At 46.3% G+C, this 18,073-nt stretch overlaps 1 protein-coding gene across 1 annotated transcript in view; it reads right to left on the bottom strand.

Annotated features, from left to right (window-relative positions):
* The window catches only part of NOL4L (nucleolar protein 4 like), a 68,012-nt gene that overhangs the window by 34,012 nt on the left and 15,927 nt on the right, over positions 1 to 18,073 (bottom strand). Inside the window, exons 2-4 of the mRNA XM_064521720.1 lie at positions 16,742 to 16,897; positions 12,839 to 12,950; positions 6,079 to 6,188 (exon numbers count right to left, since the gene is read on the bottom strand). Of these exons, the coding sequence (XP_064377790.1) occupies positions 6,079 to 6,188; positions 12,839 to 12,950; positions 16,742 to 16,897 (378 nt within the window). The remainder of the gene's footprint in view (positions 1 to 6,078; positions 6,189 to 12,838; positions 12,951 to 16,741; positions 16,898 to 18,073) is intronic.

The raw sequence follows: 18,073 nt of genomic DNA on the forward strand, positions 1-18,073 counted from the left end.
TGAAGGGGCTCCCGTGGTGCAGACCCGACTCAGCCGGTTTCCCACCGCAGAGCGACTCTCCGACTCCAGACCTGGATGAAGCATCTCGGTCTTGGTCTTCCCAATACTGAACAGAGCTAAAACCGACCTCCCTTCTCCTGCCACTGTCCCTGTCCCTACGTGGAAAGACGGCGATAATCCTTCCCTACCACAGCGCAGTGCACGGCTGCGCAGTCAGCGAGTATTTCCAGTGCTCCGAAATGTATTAAAAATTAACATCAGCTAACAAAGATCTTCCAACCAAGGAGAGGACACGTCAATGAAGTTACCTTGACTTGTCCATTTAGAGGTGTTTCATTCTGGAGATGTTCAACACCCTCTCTAATTACTAACGGACTAGGAAGTAGCTTCTCACCCTCATGTGATACAAACACGTCATCCTGCTTCCCTCCAAACACAGCGCAGCAATACTCCCTGCATGCCTCTGCCCTCTCTGCACATCCACGAACAACTCTGTCACCTAGCTAGTGATGGCTTATACCAGCGACAGGATTTCCTTTGGTCTTGCTATGGACTTTCTTCTCGTCCTCAGTACTTCTAGCCAGAGCGGTTTCTTCTCTAGTTCTCCTAAATTTTCTGCTTGTTTCCATTCATGGCTTTCTATTTTTAACTGCTGCCTTCAATTTGCCAATGGCAGATGAACTTTTAGCCAAAAGTGTTTACTTTCTTGGTGGTGGAATCCAACACGATTCCTCCTAAAGAGCTCCCTGTTTTCACCCACATCTCTTTGTCTTAATTTCCACCCCCAACAATTCCTCTAATTTTCCCACGTCTGGGATATCTAGTGCTTTCGAAACTCTAAGTGTGCATGCATTACTGGTTGGAATTATCCTCTCTTTTCTAAAGCAAATTTAGATATTTCAAGGCATCGTTAGTTGTAGACAATTACTGACTTTAACTAATCTGACTCTAGCTGTTACATTCAGAAATAAAAAGCGACCACACACGTTGGGGCCGTGGAAAGGATGCCTTGTTTTCAATTCAAAGCTTTTATTGCTTTGGTTAAAGAATGTACCTGTCTGCTGGCCAGCATTAAGAAAGGCTAGAAGAAGGCTTATTTAGGGTAAAAATATACTTTCCTCCCCTAATTTCCTTGCTTTTGGAACTTAAGTGGCTCCCTCTCAGGTTTTTTGGGGTTTAGATTGGTACCTTTTAACAATATGTAACTTGCAGCTATCTTTCAGTGTAACTCAGCCTTTCTTCTTATCATACTGTTCATAGCATTTCACTTAGAACAATGTTAAAAAAATAATACTTCTGAAATAACACTTATTTTTTAACGATTGAGTAAACACAGTGCTAACGGCAGCAAGGGGATCACAAGGCTGCCTAGAGCCAGGCGGCCGGCGACTTCCCCGTGGTTTTGTCACCTACAACTCTTCCTTCACGAAGGACTCGAACAGCTAAACCCAGGTACCGGCTCCTGCCCAGCGGCTGCCAGCGCGGCTAGGTCTGGTCCTGGCCTTCTGGACTGCGTAGACACAAAGAGGAGACCGAAATCCCAAGCTCAGCAGTGAACGTAAAGGCTCTGAGAAGGACGAGCGAGCGTGCCGTACGGCATAGCTCTCCGAGACGCCCAGGGGAGCGGGCCCACGTGGACCAGGGCGAAAGCGGAGCTGACGGAAGAGGACTCAGTGCTGCCAACCAGCCTCCCCGGCCGCAGGGACCCCTGAGCTCCCCAGCCCCGCAGCTGCGGCTTGATCCCGACCAGCGTTGGACCATGGCAGCTCCCTGTGACATCCACGGCATCTGAAGCCCCCTCTCCCAGATTACACCTTCGTTTTGCACAAAACATTTCTCGAAACCGCGTTCCTGCTTTGGAAGCTGCTCCACCTCCGTGCGCTGCCACACGCTCCCGTTTCCCGCTGAACCGATGGAAGCGTGGCGCGCGACGAGCGCGGGACCGGGCCCCGTCCCTCCCCGCCACTCACGAGTCAGCGCAGCAAATCCATAGCAACGGGAGAAAAGCTCGTATTACTCCACATCCAGCCGCAGCTCCTGCCATTCACTGATTATGTGACCTTCTGCCACCAGTCACTGAAGCAACCTTTGGAAATGTTTCTGTATCATTTAGACCTGGTTGCGCAGCCCTAGACTCTATGTGCCAAGGCAACGGCAACGTCTCCGGAGCAGAGAGGCAGTTTGGCATTTCGGTGCGGGGATTTGTTCTTTTAAAATCTTCACATCCTACCAGCCGCTGCACATGAGGCCTCCGTGGAAATCGTGCCGAACAGCGTGGCACCAAGAATAAATCCAAGCATGAGTCTGAATAAGACAGAAAAGATTGTCTGGAAAATGACTGCAATAAACGTGAATACCCAATCATTTAAAAATGCTAATATTTAACATCTGAAAATGAGGTGGAAGGATCATTATAGATAAACATCAAATATCTTCTTTTCATTCCTTTTTGCTGCTAGATTGAAAAGGTCAGAAGTTCAGAGGAGACTTTAATGCCTCAGTAGATACCCTGAAATATGGCTAATTCTGCGCTGGGTGGAAAGGGTAAGGGGCCTGATTTTTCTCACATATATGAGAATTGGTATAAATTGGAAAGAAAGAAGACTCATAATCTAGAAGCCTCTGCATGTTCTAGTGAACCCAATTTCAGTGGCATGGGTCACAGTCATTTTTAGTCATGCTAGAATAAATGTATAGACTTCAAGAAATACATTGATCTCCACTGATGTGAGAAAATAATTTGATTCTCTTGTCTTCTGAATACTTTCATATAATATGGTGATTTGCTTTCTGAGCTCTGTGAGTTCTGCAGGAATACTTCACTTTATGAAGAACCATGTAAAAAGCTCCTCACTTTACTGTCTTCTTGTCCCTAAGCACAGATAAAATGCTTTCTCTAAGGTTCTTCTGCCTATGCTTCCTTTTGGAGACACTGTTGCCCTAATACTGATGTGCTTAACAGCACTAATAAATTATAGCTACATGCACATTTTTTTCCCGGATAATGAAGTTAAAAGGCCACTTTGGCATAAATTCATTCATTGTTACCCCAAGTGATGCAAGTTCTTCCTGGTGCCGCTGCATACAAATAATTGCTTTTGGCAAAAGCCAAGTAGAACACAAGTCGGTTGCTTAATTTCTTTCTATTAACACCGTCAAATGTTGCTGTAGTGCAAGGCAGCAAGGTGGCATGGTGGTAAAGCTGAACTAGAAAGGAACCAGTATCTTTTCTTTTTAACTGCGATGTATAAACAACATGCAATGTATATTTATGTGGTATAAAAAATATCAAAAAGATGGATATATTTTCTTCTTGTTTTTACAGTAGTAGCAAAAGTCTGAATTATTTCTATCTTTGGAGGACTTCCGTATCCTCATTCTCTTGCTGGGAAGAGGGAGAACAGCAGCCTGAGTTTCACAGTCAGTGGTCTCCAAAGACTGCCAGAATCCTCCAGGAAAAAAAGAATGGTATCGTGATGTTTCCAGTGTAGGATATAAGGAAAGGAAAAAACAGCAGGGAAATGCTTGGTGGAGGAAATTGGAGCTTGTTATTGGTATTATTATGCGCAATAGGAAAGAGAACATGTTTTGAGCTATGCTGAACAGACAATTCCTGTCTACGTTCCTCTTTTCCTCCATGTAGACTAGAGCTTCAGGTACAGACACAGCTGCTTTAGGAGCTCGGCAGTCGTCTCCCCAAAGGAAGTCAGGGAACGTCCTTGGATCTCAGGACGGATGGCACCTAAGCTGCGCTGAATGTTCTCCAAGGGTTCAAACCACCTGTACCCTCTTCAGACTGTCATTACAGCCAGATCTGACAGAAGGCTTTCATGCTTCAGAAGTCTGAGCAGTGGAACTGATCTTTTGTTATTCTGCTTCCAGGAATCTCACTGGAGTTTCAGAAATACATTGAAGGGCAAATTTTACTTCTGCCAAATAGTTTTTTCCCTTGGCTGCTACAGCTTGAAAAGCTTAGAAAGCTGCATTGCAACATACCAAAGAGAGATCAGCAAAAGGAAAACTTTAGAGGCAGGGAAACAAAATCAAGCACTTTGATTTATGATCTAAACCAACAACTGCTGGTTGTCTCAGCTGGTCCCCTTTTGTATTCTCCTATGACAGATGCTTCTACTGCAATCTCAGTTAGCTGCAAGAGCATCCTTGTTAGCAATACATTATATCTCTCTAGCTAGTGATAGATCCAGTGCAAACTCCTAAAACGAAATTCAGGCTACGCACTTCTCAAGTCTCCAAATTACCAAAGCGAACTTCTCAAAACAAGCATCCCTGAACTTCCAGCTTCAAAATTCAGATTCTGTACTTAAGTCCTATAGCTTTCAGGGTATTTTTCATTAAGAAAATAAGATCAAACTGCAAGTCTAGTTTTCTACCTGTAATTTGGATACAGGAGTTTAATTAAGCTTCACTATACACTTCTCTCGAACTGAGCTTTGGAGCCAAGAGGAACTGACCTATCAGTAGAAAAGGCGAAAATGGTAAATAGAAAACCTCTCCTGTTGTCTTTTATGTACGCCTCAAACTGAACTTGGAAGAACCTCCTCAGATACTGAAAAGGAAGGTTAGCCTTCATGGCCCATTAAATCCTTAACCTCAGTGAAGAAAAGTACATATAGTGGTAAGTTGTAATCTCAACACTTCTCTGCTAGCAGTTGCACCGAGACCCAGCAAACACTTCACACAAGCCAAAGGCAGTCAGAAAATGTTAGCTTTTGATCGTATCTAAGCAAAAGTGTCTTTGAAGCAGCAATCAGATACCAGGAAGCACCATATCCATTTATTCCACGCACCCAGCACTGGGCCATCCATTCCCCAACCAAGCTGTCCATTTTCAGAGGAGGTATCTGGGAAAAGTGGATGTGTCTCCACGGAGCTGTCCATAGTTCTACATCAGAACCCAGATCTGAATGTAAAACTTTTCAGATCACAGTTTTTCACATCTTAAAACCCACAACATACTGTACACAAATCCTTAAACGCTCAAGCATCCGACATATACAAAAGAAAAGAAGTCCAAAATACAAAAGTATTTACTTTCAGTTGTCATTTTGTCCTCAGGCAAGAAGGTTTTACTACTGAAATGATTGATTGATCCATATCTATCTCTTCAGCTCATGACAGCAAACCCACGCCTGGCATTTTACATCTCAGCACTGGATTCTCTAACCAATGTCCCTTCAGGTCGCCACTAGATTAAAAAATATATCCACTGGATGCAACTTCACAGTTCAAGCTATCAATAGTGTTTCCCGCCTCTACAAAATGCACACATAGCTTCTCCTATTTTTGTGGCTAGCAGTAATGTATGAGATCAGATTCAGGTTTCAGTGTGCTGGAAAGAAAATCCAGCACTGGGTTTCAGTGATGATTTGTGGGGAGCAAGTAAAACATACTTTTCCTTTTATAGTCTGTTTCCATGGTGCACAGAGGTTCCCATAGCTAATTCTGCAGCTGCAGAACTTCAGAAAAATCCCGTAGCCGGGGTATAACCATGTGGCAGTCTGCCCCCTCCATTCCCAAATTAAAATCCAGTGGCCTAATACTGTCACCAAACGACTGAGCCTTCTCCCATCGTGACACAAGAACGGAGAGTGGCTACAGCTGAACTTTGTCAAGTTGCCGATCAGTTTAAGAGAACCCCTGAGCAACTGAAACCACGTCTAGGTTTCAGACCCTATCTGCTAAAGCTCCCAGGCAATTAGGAGGAAGCAAAGAAACAAATTCCTTCTTTATTTTAAAAACAATTTCTTCAAAGAACCATATGTCTAAAGAACATGCAGACAGTTACAAGCAATAACTGCATCAACTACACCTCTGCTCCTCTCCATCGACCTGATTCCAAAGCAGCCCCAGAGCCAGAGGCATTCTGCCCTCCCAACCTCCACGCAGCGACACCGACTGTACCTGCGTAAAGCCTGACTTGCCTGCACAAACCGAACATTTCCAAAAGCATCCTCTGCAAATCAGACATGCCAAACATCAGTCACTCCCTTCACCCTTCGGCATGGGCAGAAACCTGCCTTGCACCTCGCACTGCTCTGTGCCAGGACAGCAACTCACCTGTTCCTGTGAATTCATTACCCGCAGCTTCATTTGCTTCAGATAAGTGGAGGTGAGAGGCATGTTGTAGTCAATGATCCCAGAAACCAAAGAGGAAGGTGGTTCGCTCTCTGAAGAACAGAAGAAAAACTCTGTTTAGATATGGGGATGTGGAAGCACAAACCTGTGATGTATTATCATTATCATTAAATATGTGTATTTAGAAGCACTTAAAATCCCTAAACACAATTGGTGCCTGCTGAGCTAGGGAGCCTATAAGAACGTGACCCCACCAAGCACATAATTACGGAACAGATGTTGTTTTGCAAAAAAAAAAAAAAAAGGCATTACTGTCACCTGTGGAAAAGACTACACATAAAATACAATTTTTCAGTCTACCAAACTAAAATGTAACTAACTGAGGAAGAAACCAAGTGTTACCAAAGGTCTCAGATTCACTTCTGTGTAAATAGGATTTATGCAGAGTTTGACAAGCGAGTATATATTTTCAGCTTGCTTTAGTGTTGCAAAGTCTTGCCAATTTGCTGGGCATTCCCTCAGGTAGGAGTGAACAGTAAGGCAACTTATTAAGTATCTCTATCTGGTGATGAAGATTATTTTTAACACCCTCATTAAAACACAAACTTAATTTTTAAAATCTTTAATTGAAGTGGTTCGTGTTGATTCCTCTGGATGCATCATACTGAGCTCTAGAGATCGCTCTAGAGTCAGGCCACTCCTGCAGATCATTTTTGCTGGCCAGACTAGAAGAGTTCCAATAAAGCAAATTCTCAATGGTTTTTCTAAGTTCTCAATGATTTGTCACCTCTGCCTTCATCACTCTGGAGCTGCTACTTCTCCACGTAAGACACGAAGACTGCTAGGATTATTTATGCTAACACTGAATTCACAGGCTCAGGCCGTGTGTGCGGTCAAGAGGAGCGCTGCCATTTCCCATAGGGAAGAACGCTGGCTAAAAGGAAGATTTTCTGCCTTCAGGACGGGAGTCTGCGAGTGTGGGGAATTAATCCAGCCTCCCGGCACGCTGTGAAGGGACGCAGGGCAGTCCAGGGGAAAGGGAGCCCAAGCAGCGACGGACAGGGAAGAAGGATTTCCAGGAGCTGAAGGTGAACTGATGGTGGGAGGTTTTCGTTCCTGTCTCTGAATCTCACTGTCTGGCTTGCATTTTCTGGGGTCACTGGTTTCACAGGCACCTTTGACACAGTGCCTTTAAAAAAGACCCCTCACAAAATGCTTTACAGCACCTTAGAAAACCCATAACACAAACGTAATGGACCTGTTTTTCAGAAATGCTGAATAGCAAAAAATCCCAGAGATGAAGCTGAAGAAGCTTCATGCCTCTGAAGATATCAGATCTATCATGTCTCATTAAGAAATCACCTGAACCAAAAACATACTATCTATAACTGACCTAAACATCAGACAGCTTTTGCAAATCTACTGCATCAAGAGCCTAGTTAAAGCCCATAGAATTAGCATGCTTATTTTTCAGGTCCTGCTAACTCATTCCCAGGCAGCTGAAGCATCCTTGCCTCTGGATACAGAAAAGGATGGCCAGAGCTACCCAGGCCATTAGCTCAATCAAGTATGAAGGTGCAAAGCTTTGAGCAATCTTGTAAACTCAGGAATCTTGTAAATTCCTCCTCTCTTTTCTCATGGCTGTATATCTCTTCTCTGTCATGCTTTGGCCTATAGATTAAGAGCACTTCTATGTCTCTATATAATAAGCACACAGAATAACCCATTACTCTACTGTGCAAAGATGTTGTCTTGTGACGAAAAGATGCTAAAATCCCAGTGCGAGGAGTGCTTCCAACAGCCTGGTTACGCAGTGAAGGAGGAAAAAACTCCCACGAACAAAAATTGCCACAACTTTGCCAAATGCAATGAAAAGCAATTCAGTCCATCCTAAAGATCAAATAAATAAATAACCAGTGGGAGATCAGAAGGAATTAAGCCACATTAATGAATCAATGAAGCCTTCGACTGCACTGGGGTCTATGCAATAACACAAGTTGATACCCAGGTGGATTTTTTCCAAAAGACTATTTCCTACGGAGTGACGACGGAAGTTAGAAACTTCCACTTGTTCCAGAGCTTGAGCTGGAAATGGCAAACTGCAAGTTTGAAAAGCACTCCACAGTGCTTATTTTGCAACTTCTGGTCACCAAAGCAAGCCCTGACTGAAAGAAGAGAACACAGAATATAAAAGGGAAGATCTACTCAGTACACTCGCATCTCTGAAACCTGCTGTGTCTTGGCTGACCTAGTGGTGTCCATCTCCTGCATGCCCAAGCATATCTCTGTGTTCAAGGAATCACTAAGCCCAGCTGCAGGAAAAAAGATGCAAACGCAGTGAGTGTGTACGTGTATTGCATGTATGCAGTGAGTGTAATCATCACACAGCCGTAACAGCCTTTCTCATTGCCCCAAATAAGAGGGTTGCATGGACTGCCAGGAAAAAAGATCTTGTTCACATAACTCTTGCTACTGTCCTGAGGCTCTGGGGCTGCTTCTGTATGTCTGCCGTCTCTCGCCAACCTCATCCCACAGTGGGACAGGGATGGAGCTGGGCTATGTAGCAAGCAGTGCGCATCACTCTCTGCTTTGGCAGGATCTGATCTGTACCTCGAAGTGAAGTGTATGGGGATGAAGTTAAGAACGGAGGTTGAGGAGACTGAGGCTGAACATCAGAAAGAGCTCCTGGACAGCAAGATCTGTGCAGCTGAAATCCCCCAGGAGCGTGATGCAAGCTCTGCCACCTGGAATGATTACAAGCATCTGGACAAAGCACAACACGTATATGCCAAGAGGAATCCTCTGCTGAAAGAGGGATGAACTGGATGGTCCAAATGATTGTTCTTTCTCTGCCTCACTGTATTCTTTGCAGCGCCAGAAATACATATTAGTGCTTTTCTTAAATAACTTGTTTGCTTCAACTAGCCTACCTTTTCTAACATAACTTGTAAGAAATCACATATAAATATTAGGAGGATTCCTTCATGATCTTTTTACCTTTGTTTCACTGAAATTAAAATGGGCCTCAATTAATTTAGAAATTCAGAAAAATTAATAAGATCATTCATTAATAAGGAGTGAGAGTTTATGACAGCAATGTCAGCAATAGGATAGGATTAATCTTCAGCTGGGCCTCAAAGCTGTTTTCTGGGTTTTTCCAAATTTTTTTACATGCAGAAAGCTAGGAATCTCTCTCTTAACTCTCCTGATGATGTATACACGGGAAGTGAGTCAATAATGATAAACATTCATCTCTCCAAAGATCTCTCATTCCGGCAATATGGAACAGCTCAAGCACAGATAAGCCTTAGGATCTGCACTGTGTGACCTGCCAAGGTGTCAGTGTAAGAAAGAATATCTGCATATCATCCCCATATTATCTCTGCTACCTTGGTTGAGGATGAATGAAAATTCAGCTGCTGTGGCTTTTAACCAGCAATCCATGCCACTTAAGACAGAAGCGCAGCCTCCCTCCCAACACCCAGAAAAGCAAGCTGCCCCTGCGTGACCTTCAGTGGTTCCTACTTCCAGGATAACAAAAAGTTGCTAGCGGCTTCTCATGGAGATCTCTTTCCCTGTAAAATATGGCAGTAAGCATGGGACATCAAGAATCTAGAAAGGTCTGAAAAGCAGGATTCAAAAAGAACCAAAAAAAGAGGTTATTAAACTGAAAGAACAACTCTTCACCTATATAAAACTACTGCTGCAAAGAAAAATGGAGTAATCTTTGCTCCACGTCCACGGTAGGTAGGACAAGCAGCAATGGGCTCAAATGTAGCAAAAGATTCAGATTAGATAGCAGAAGAACTTTCTAGTATAGGGACAGTGACCCTACAGGTCATAGGACACAGGACATATATAGGACAGGACCTCCACAGCTTGGCTGGGGTCACCCACACTAGAGTCTTTAAGAACAGTCTGAGGAAGCATTTACTAAGAATAACAGAGACAGGGCTGATCTTTCCTTGAGGACAGGAGGGAATAGGGTGAGTCTTCGGACCTCTGAGGAGCTGTGGTCTTACGCTAGGGTTGGTCTCCTGCCATCTTCCACTTCATAGTTTAGCACTGTAGAAACGAATGAGGCTCAACAGAAAAAGCTCTACGTGCTCAGATGGGGGGTAAGAACAAAGTAGATGAACTTTGGTACTTAGGTTCTGCCTGAAACTATCCCGGTGCAAATCTAGAATAATCCCTTTAGCAACAACAAATTCACTGTGAATTTGTGCGACTGCAGGAGATAAGAACATGAGCCTAAAAAACCAAAGACATATTTTTAAGCTAACTGGAAGAGAATGAAAACCTTTGTTTTAAAGGGCCTTGGGGACTCCACAGGAACAATCCACATCCTACATAGCAAAAGGAGGCTACTGTAATGATTTACCTCATTTTTAAAAAGTTAACTATATCACATGCCTCGCATATTGGAAATACAGATGAAACACTCAGGCAGAATGGTTTAAAATAAAACAGTTTCAATCCTAACTCCACACTTGTATCATTCCACTGGAATTAGTCCTAATTTAATAATAGTGTAAAGAGATCACTGTGAAGTCCAATGTTGTTCGAAGTTTCCAATGAGCAAGATAATTTGCTTTTATGAATTATGTTGGTGCCCTGCAGGGTTTGATGTCAGATATGTTTAATTAGGGACTTTTCTGATCACAAATGAGGTGTGTTGAGATTTGTTTAATGGACAAGAGAAGTAGGAACAGACGGGAATGATTCACGATCTTTCATCCTACTGAGTTACACTTTACCTACATAGGTTTGTGTGTATGATGTGTGCATGTGCATACAGCTAAGTATTTCTTATATGACCCTAATATTTTTAGGTGATTTGCTCCAGATAAATTCCTGTATATGTATTAGTGAAATTAGACAGTCTTTCCCAGTAAAAGTTACCTCATCTAATGAACTCTATGCATTTTCACGGATACTTAGTCACTATTTATGTACTATTCAGAGCAGAAAGGTATTTTTGTCTTTCCATTCCTGGTGGGTAAGAAGCAGGAATTTTTGTGTGTGAGGTTTTTTTTCCTTTCCTGTTTGGTTTATTTTTAAGAGAGTTGGTAAGGGGGAAAGCTTTATGAAAAAAATTTATTTACACTTTGCTCAGGACAACCAGACCTCAGCTCTGATCATGATTTCCACAGCTGGGACTACTCTGGGGAGAACATTCGTGTTTTATGAGCTGCATCTGGGCGCAGGTGGGTGCAACGTTTCCAGGGGAGGCATGGCAGACCCAGGGGACCGTGGACAGGAGGGGAGTCCCTGCAGGAGAAATAACCTTTTCCATTAAATGCCTCCTGAAACGGGATTCCACCGCCCCTGCGAGCTCCGAGGGGGGTGACTGTTGGTGCCAGGCATTAGCAAAATGCTGTGTTTCGGGTCGAGCAAAAAGGCGACAACCTCGTAGGGCTGACTCTCACCCCGTTGCCCTTCCTACCCACCGAATCGACTGTTACATCCACAGCGCTGACAACGTCACACGTGACAGATGCGGCGCAGTCAGTGTAAGGGTCGGTTTTGCTCCCAGTGAGGCCAAAGGCCAAAATTTCTCTTGACCTAATTTGAAAAAGGGATCGGGCCCTTAACAGGCAGAATGGGAAAGCGCTGCAGTAATGGAGCTTAGGCTAATAAATGTCACATATGATTATTTGATTATTTGGGAGAGTTTCTAAAAAAATATACCAAGCACAAAGCACTTCAGTAACTAGCTATGGATAACTGGCACACATAATCCACTTAACTGAACCCTCTAGACTGTCTGTAGGTCTGCTCCTAGTAGTACACAGTTGGAAATTGGTATTTAATAGTAGAAATTTCCTAGTGTTGGATCCTTTGTTAATTTAATTCTGCTTCTCTGCTTGATAATTCTGCTCTTCTGCCGTAACAGTTCTGCAATATTCTAACTTTCTGCAATTTGTTTATATATTTTTAAAGAAGCATTTTTGTTGAGGGAAAATTCTCAGAGTCGGTTTGATGCTTTGCACTTGATAATGAAAATAAGTTTGCAATTCAGAAAAAAAAAGAGCATTAACTTTAACCATTTACTCTAGCAGAAAACTTGGTCCCATTTTATGCACTGTTGATATCTTTAACCCCTAGGGGCTGCAGATCAGTTCAGTTTACAAAAGGACCATAATGAGCTAAATACCACAGTTGCCGTGATAATTGGTTGTATACACAGACATAATATAACTTTGATTACCCCCACACTTTCTGTTATCCAAAAGAGGATCATGTCGTGCGTGTCTATTAATTACTGCAAATTACTTCTTTATCAGAAACTTGAGTTATTCAGACATATTCAGTTTCTTTCATTACAAAATTAATAGTTTAAAGGAAAAACTTCAGCTCACATTTTCCCAGTCCACCCACATATAATTATGAGTTGATTGCAGCCATAGCTGCAATATTTTTGACCCAAGCTTTGTTATGTTGTATTGGGGAAGGTGCACCCAGAAGTGAAACTATCTGCTCAGAAGCAAAATTAAACTAATCAGCCCATTTCCATTCTCTGAGCTGAGAAAACAGGCTGCTTAAACAGCGATGAATAAATCAAATTTAAAAAATTATTTCAGCTTTGCTATTGAAGTGCATTATAACTAGCATAGGTTAGGAAAACCGTTTGGTAAAGCCATCTCTCATTGACGGGACAGGATCCTGATAGCTCTCCAGCGCTATCCCTCGGGTACGAAACGCTTCGTCAGCTCTGCTAGGAGAATCCACGTGCCTTTACCTTTGGGCTCCAGGCCGTTGGAATTGAAATGCATCCTCTTCTGGCATTCGGTGCAGCTCATCAGGAACCGGGTCACAGCTTCTCTTGGAAGAAAAGCATAGGTTTCCGCGATCTGGGGAGACAATGAGACGGCTGTACATCCTGGGGAAGAGAGAGCGCCTAACGGGGAACCAGGCAGGGCGCACGGGAGGCCACAGGCACGGTCCCGCTTCCCCTTGCTCAGCGCAGGAAAGAGCAGCAGTGACTTCCAGCAAAGCACGCCGCTCCTTTTAGGCCTAGTCCTGGGATGTGCCCTGAATCCCCTTCTCTGGAGCAGCTGCTGGTGAGGGAACGTTTTTTGGAGGGTGACTGCAAGTCACAGAGGCGACAGAGACCCAGATGAAAAGCGCGAGGCCTCTCGACTTCCCCCGCAGGCACGGCTTCCCAGCACCTCCTCCCTCTTCCTCCCAGCAAGCCTGCGAACAGCGAAGCTATGAATGTGCAAGAATCCAAGGAGAACGTGAGGTCTCGTCAGTTCTGTTTTCATTGTTATTTGCCATCACGCCAATAACCTGAAGAATCCATTAATCTTTTCTAAGGGCAGGGCACTTCTTCCCACGATGGCAATCAATTATTGTTAATAATACTTTGCATTTCTGTGACATATTTTATCTAGGGAATTGTAAGAATTTCTACAAATAGTAATGAATTGTCTCCCTGAACCTTCGTGAGATAGGCAAGTGTTATTTGTATTTTACAGAGGAGGAAAAGCTAAGGATAATTTTTTTAAACTTGGATGCCTAAACTTAAGCCCTATATCCAGACCTAAGTATCCGAATAATGTACCTGGCTACCACAGAATCCTACTATTCCGATTAATCCCTGTCGGCAGCAACTTCATAGCACTTCCGGAAACCAAGTCTACAATATTTGGAGAAGGGAAGAGGCAATTTTAATGTAAAGATTTTTTAAAGCCATAAGGGACCAGCAAATCATTTAGTCTGACCTTCTGTATAGTACAAGTCAGGGAACTTCACCCAGGTTCTCCTGCAGCCCAATAGCTTGTGGTTTGCCTAAAACATCTTCCAGGAAGACATCTGGTCTTAATTGGAAGACATTAAGAGGTGGAGAGTCTACCCTTACTTGGGGAGTTGGTTCCTATGGCTAATCACCCATCCTGTTTGGTCTAAGTGACTTGTCCTAGCGCAACGGCTCCCAAACCAAGGGCCATGACCCCAATAGGGGTCACAGCACTTACAAGTGGGGTCATAAAGCAGACAGAAATTCAATTGTTTGTGCCAGGCTTCAGGGCTGCGAGCCCAGCAGAAGTGGGGCTCATAACTGGAAGCAGGGCTGCAACCAGAAACCTTTGAGAGCAGCTGCCCAGTGGCTGGGCCAGAACCAGGCAGGCAGCCCAGAAAGACCCGATCCCCTCTTCTCTGACCAGCGGACATAATCTTGCCACCTAATTTTATTAACACCAGTAATAATTTAAAACAACATAAATTCCAAGCATTTTTCTATCCCACAGGAGAGGCAGAAGAGTCGAGCTTAAGCTTGTTAAAAAGAAGGAAAAAAATGTTATAGAAGTCTGATGGGGCAAAGGGCAGAGGGCTTCCTTGATAATGGCTAAAACAGAGCTCTGCGAGCAAAAATTGTCATGGAACGAAGAGACGTTTATCTCCACTGAGCGGCAGCATAGTCCCAATTTTACATGTGTGCTAATGTCAGCTGGGTAGAAAGTTCAGACAGGGACCTCGTCCCAGCAATTCAAATGGAGGATGCAGTGCCTGGTCCTCACGGGATTTTCCTTCTACTTAGACACAGCCCCATCTAGCTCGGTTGTGACTTAGGGGCTGCTCAGCTCAGCCCTTGCCTCTCAAGGCATCTGTGAGATATTTATCCATGCTCAAGCATTAGGAATTCCCCACAGAAGCACTGAAATTCAAGGGCCTGAAAATTGCTGGCAGCAAACGCGATACTCTGGGTGTGCAGAGCACTGCCCCTTCGCATTGCCTGCAGGACTGAGACCAGCTTCCCCCTCTCTCTTGCTCTAGCAGGCCCACAGTGTCTGCTGCAAATGTTCAGCTAATTTTAGTGATACAGTTGTTATTTCTCAGCTGATTTGATGCTCTGCAGAGCAGACAGCTTCCTTGATGAGTTATCTCCCATCCAAATTCCCTTTCTGATTGCCTCCCTCTGGAGGTCATGGACAAGGGCAAACTCTCCAGTGCCTCTCTAATCAGAAGTGGTGGAGAAAGAGAGAGGGAAAACAGCAGGGCACACTGAATCTTCTGGAGTTGACCATCCAGCAGAATCCCTTTGTGCACTAAGGCCATGCTCGCCCGGAGCTCTGCGCTATGCAGTATTTCACCTTCCAGACCCGGCTGCAAATGCGTTCCAGGGAGACGGGGCATGCGAGAGGACGGAGAGTCAGCGTCCTGCCAGGTCAGGAGGGGATGCTCACTGCTAATGTGATGATCTCAGCTCAAGAGGGAGTCGGAGGGGTGGAGCACGAAGCTATCTGACTGCTGCGAGCAGGCCTGGGAAAACAGACGGATCCAGCCTGCTCCCCTGAGGCTGTGCAGCGCACAGATTAGTCCTCCAGAGAGCTGAATTGAAGGAATTAGGGGAGGGTCAGAGTGGTCTGCTGGGGAAATGAGCGGAAAGTTTCTGAATTGTGGTCATGCTGGTGGAGCTGCCCTCCCTAATTATAAAGAGGTCACCTGCCTCCGGCCAGGGAGACCCGGTGTGTGCCGTAAGCCGCCGGCCCTGCGCTGCGCTGCAGGGGCACGAGCTGAGCGCACGCAGCTCAGCGTGGTGACATGGGACACGTGCACAGAGCTCTGCTCCCCAGCGGGGACGCCAGCCCGTGCGGGGGCTGCAGGGCCCTGGGCTGCGCCTCGGGCACTCGACCAGCGCGCAGAGCCCGTGGCCGGGGCCAGGGACACAAGCGCAGAGAAGACTCCACCCCCGGAGGGACTCCGGCAGCTCACCAAGCCCTGCATAATCTCAGGCATCAGTGCAGAGACCAGGGCAGCCGGCGCAGACCTCTCCGAGATGATGCATACACCAGAGACACAAGCTGCCAGCCAGGCACTTCTGTCTCTAAGCGACCCAGTCCTCAGGGCTGTGGGGCTCAAGAGAGTAGCTTGGTTTTGGACAGTAAATTCAGCTCTTCCTATAAAAGAAGTAGAGCCCAAATATTTGCGTCAAAGTGCTGTGCAGAGTCAGGAGAAACAGCAAGCTCCCTGGAGAAGCACACTTCAAGCTAAATTATTCCTGACCTGACTAGAGTGGTTTCAGGATGGATAGAGCTGGCTCTCAGCATCCATGTGGCACCTGGCAAGACTGAGCTCTGCTACTGCCTCCATTTTGTAGAGGAGGAAACAGAGCCCTGGGCTGTTGAGATTAGCCGCCCAGAGCCGCAGCAGCTCGGGGCTGGGGAGAGCGGCAGGGCTCCAGCCGTGCCCCCGTGCCCGTTCCTGGCTGCTCCTGCTCTCCAAGGATCACGCGAGACACTTCCCTCTGGCTGGGGAAGACAGGGAGGCAGATGGCACAGAGCAGAGCGCACAAGGGACCGGGTAAACATCCCCTCTCACATCAGTAATACTGCGCTTTTCTCTTTTTTTCCCAGACATGTACAGTTGTCTCTGCATGATTCATTTGGTCTTTCCCAAGGAGCCGCACTGTTGCAGCGCTGCTGCGACCTTGTTTCCTGTCTCCGAGCCCAGCTGCTGTGCCTTTAAACAGCCCTTCTCACGCCTCCGCGCAGGCTGGCCACCGCCTTCAGCCCCTGCTCCCGCCAGCGGCACCGCCGGCCACCCGGGCGGCCCCGGGGAGCCCCGGCCAGGGCCCAGCCTGGGGCCTCTCCCCCCGCGCCCCGCGCCCTGGCCGTCCGGGGAACACGAGAAGGACTCTCACCGCTCGGTAGGTTTTCTTCTGCCCGGCATGTTTGGGTGCTTTGCCCGGCTCGGATGAGCTCTCCACATGCATTGAGTATATGATGTCAAAGAAATCTTCCACCACAGCAACGCGTTTCAGAGAGATGCCCTCAGGCTCCGACAGTCCATCTGCCCCCTACAACAGTGCAGGCAAGTCGAGTTAGTATCAGTGCTGGGTGACAGGGGTGATGAGAGCGGCCTGGGGCTAGTGCGGTTGGAGGGGGCACAGGCGCGATGTTCCAGCCCTGAACTGCCTGGAGCACGTAGGATGGGGGGGATAAATTAACCAGTGCTCCAGGGAGGCTCCTGCTGTAGCCAGGGCAGTGGCGGCTGCTGCTGTTCTGCTGCTAAAGCTGCCAGTGAAACTGGGCCAGGAACAAAAACAAGGGAAGAGCGGAGTCTTAACCAATTGAGAAATTCAATTTTCGTAATTTGGAATGATCTCACTAGGCTGGGAATAAGCAGAGGAAACTCGGTGGGCCTGCACATGATGCTGAACCACCCTGGGAGCCCCGGCGAGGTGCGTGTGCGTGTGCGGGGCGCGGGCTGGATGCGGTCCCCGCAGGCTCGCACCAATTAGCGGGGCAGGATTTTGCAGCACTGCCAGGCTAAGGCCCTACAGGAACCCGGCCGCCGGCTCTCCTTCCCTGCGCCGACCTTCCCAAGGCGCCTCCCTCTCGCGGCACACGGGGCGGCCGAGCCCAGCGGCGGCGGCACGGCTCTTTGTGTTCGGATGTGCCGGGGAGCAGGAGGCTGTAATTCTGCCACCCGGCAGTGGTGACAGACTGGTGGGAGTGGGAAGTGTGGTGAGGAGCGTTCCTCTTATCTGACTGGCAGGAATGGTGTCAGCTCACACTGGCAGGGCATGCCAAGAGAAGAGGAGGCATCCTTTGGTACCCGGCAGCTGCTAATGTCGCTCCTGCACAGAGCACCAGAACAGGGAGTGCTAACGGGAGACAGTCACCGCCGCGGCTAAAGGCAGCGGGGTACCAAGCAAGGGCCAGGTTTCCGGGGAGGTCACTTAGCTCATTCCTTGAAAAAAATGCCATTGTTGCACAGACAGGTGTATCTATATATAAATATATATATAAATATATATATACACACGACACCTCCCTTCAAGGCCTACTTTCCAAAAAGATAAGCATGAATGCAGTCCTGGCTGTACACACAACGCTGCTGCGTGGCAACCTGCACAAACTGCCTCCTTCACGTGCGTTCACACATCTGTGAATGCAGGCAGAGGTCTGCGCGCAAAGTAAATACTCCGTCTCCTAAACTTTGCTGTTGTTATTGTTATTGGTAATTGGGC

Source organism: Dromaius novaehollandiae, chromosome 16, assembly GCF_036370855.1.
Source record: "Dromaius novaehollandiae isolate bDroNov1 chromosome 16, bDroNov1.hap1, whole genome shotgun sequence".
NCBI lineage: Eukaryota > Metazoa > Chordata > Aves > Casuariiformes > Dromaiidae > Dromaius > Dromaius novaehollandiae.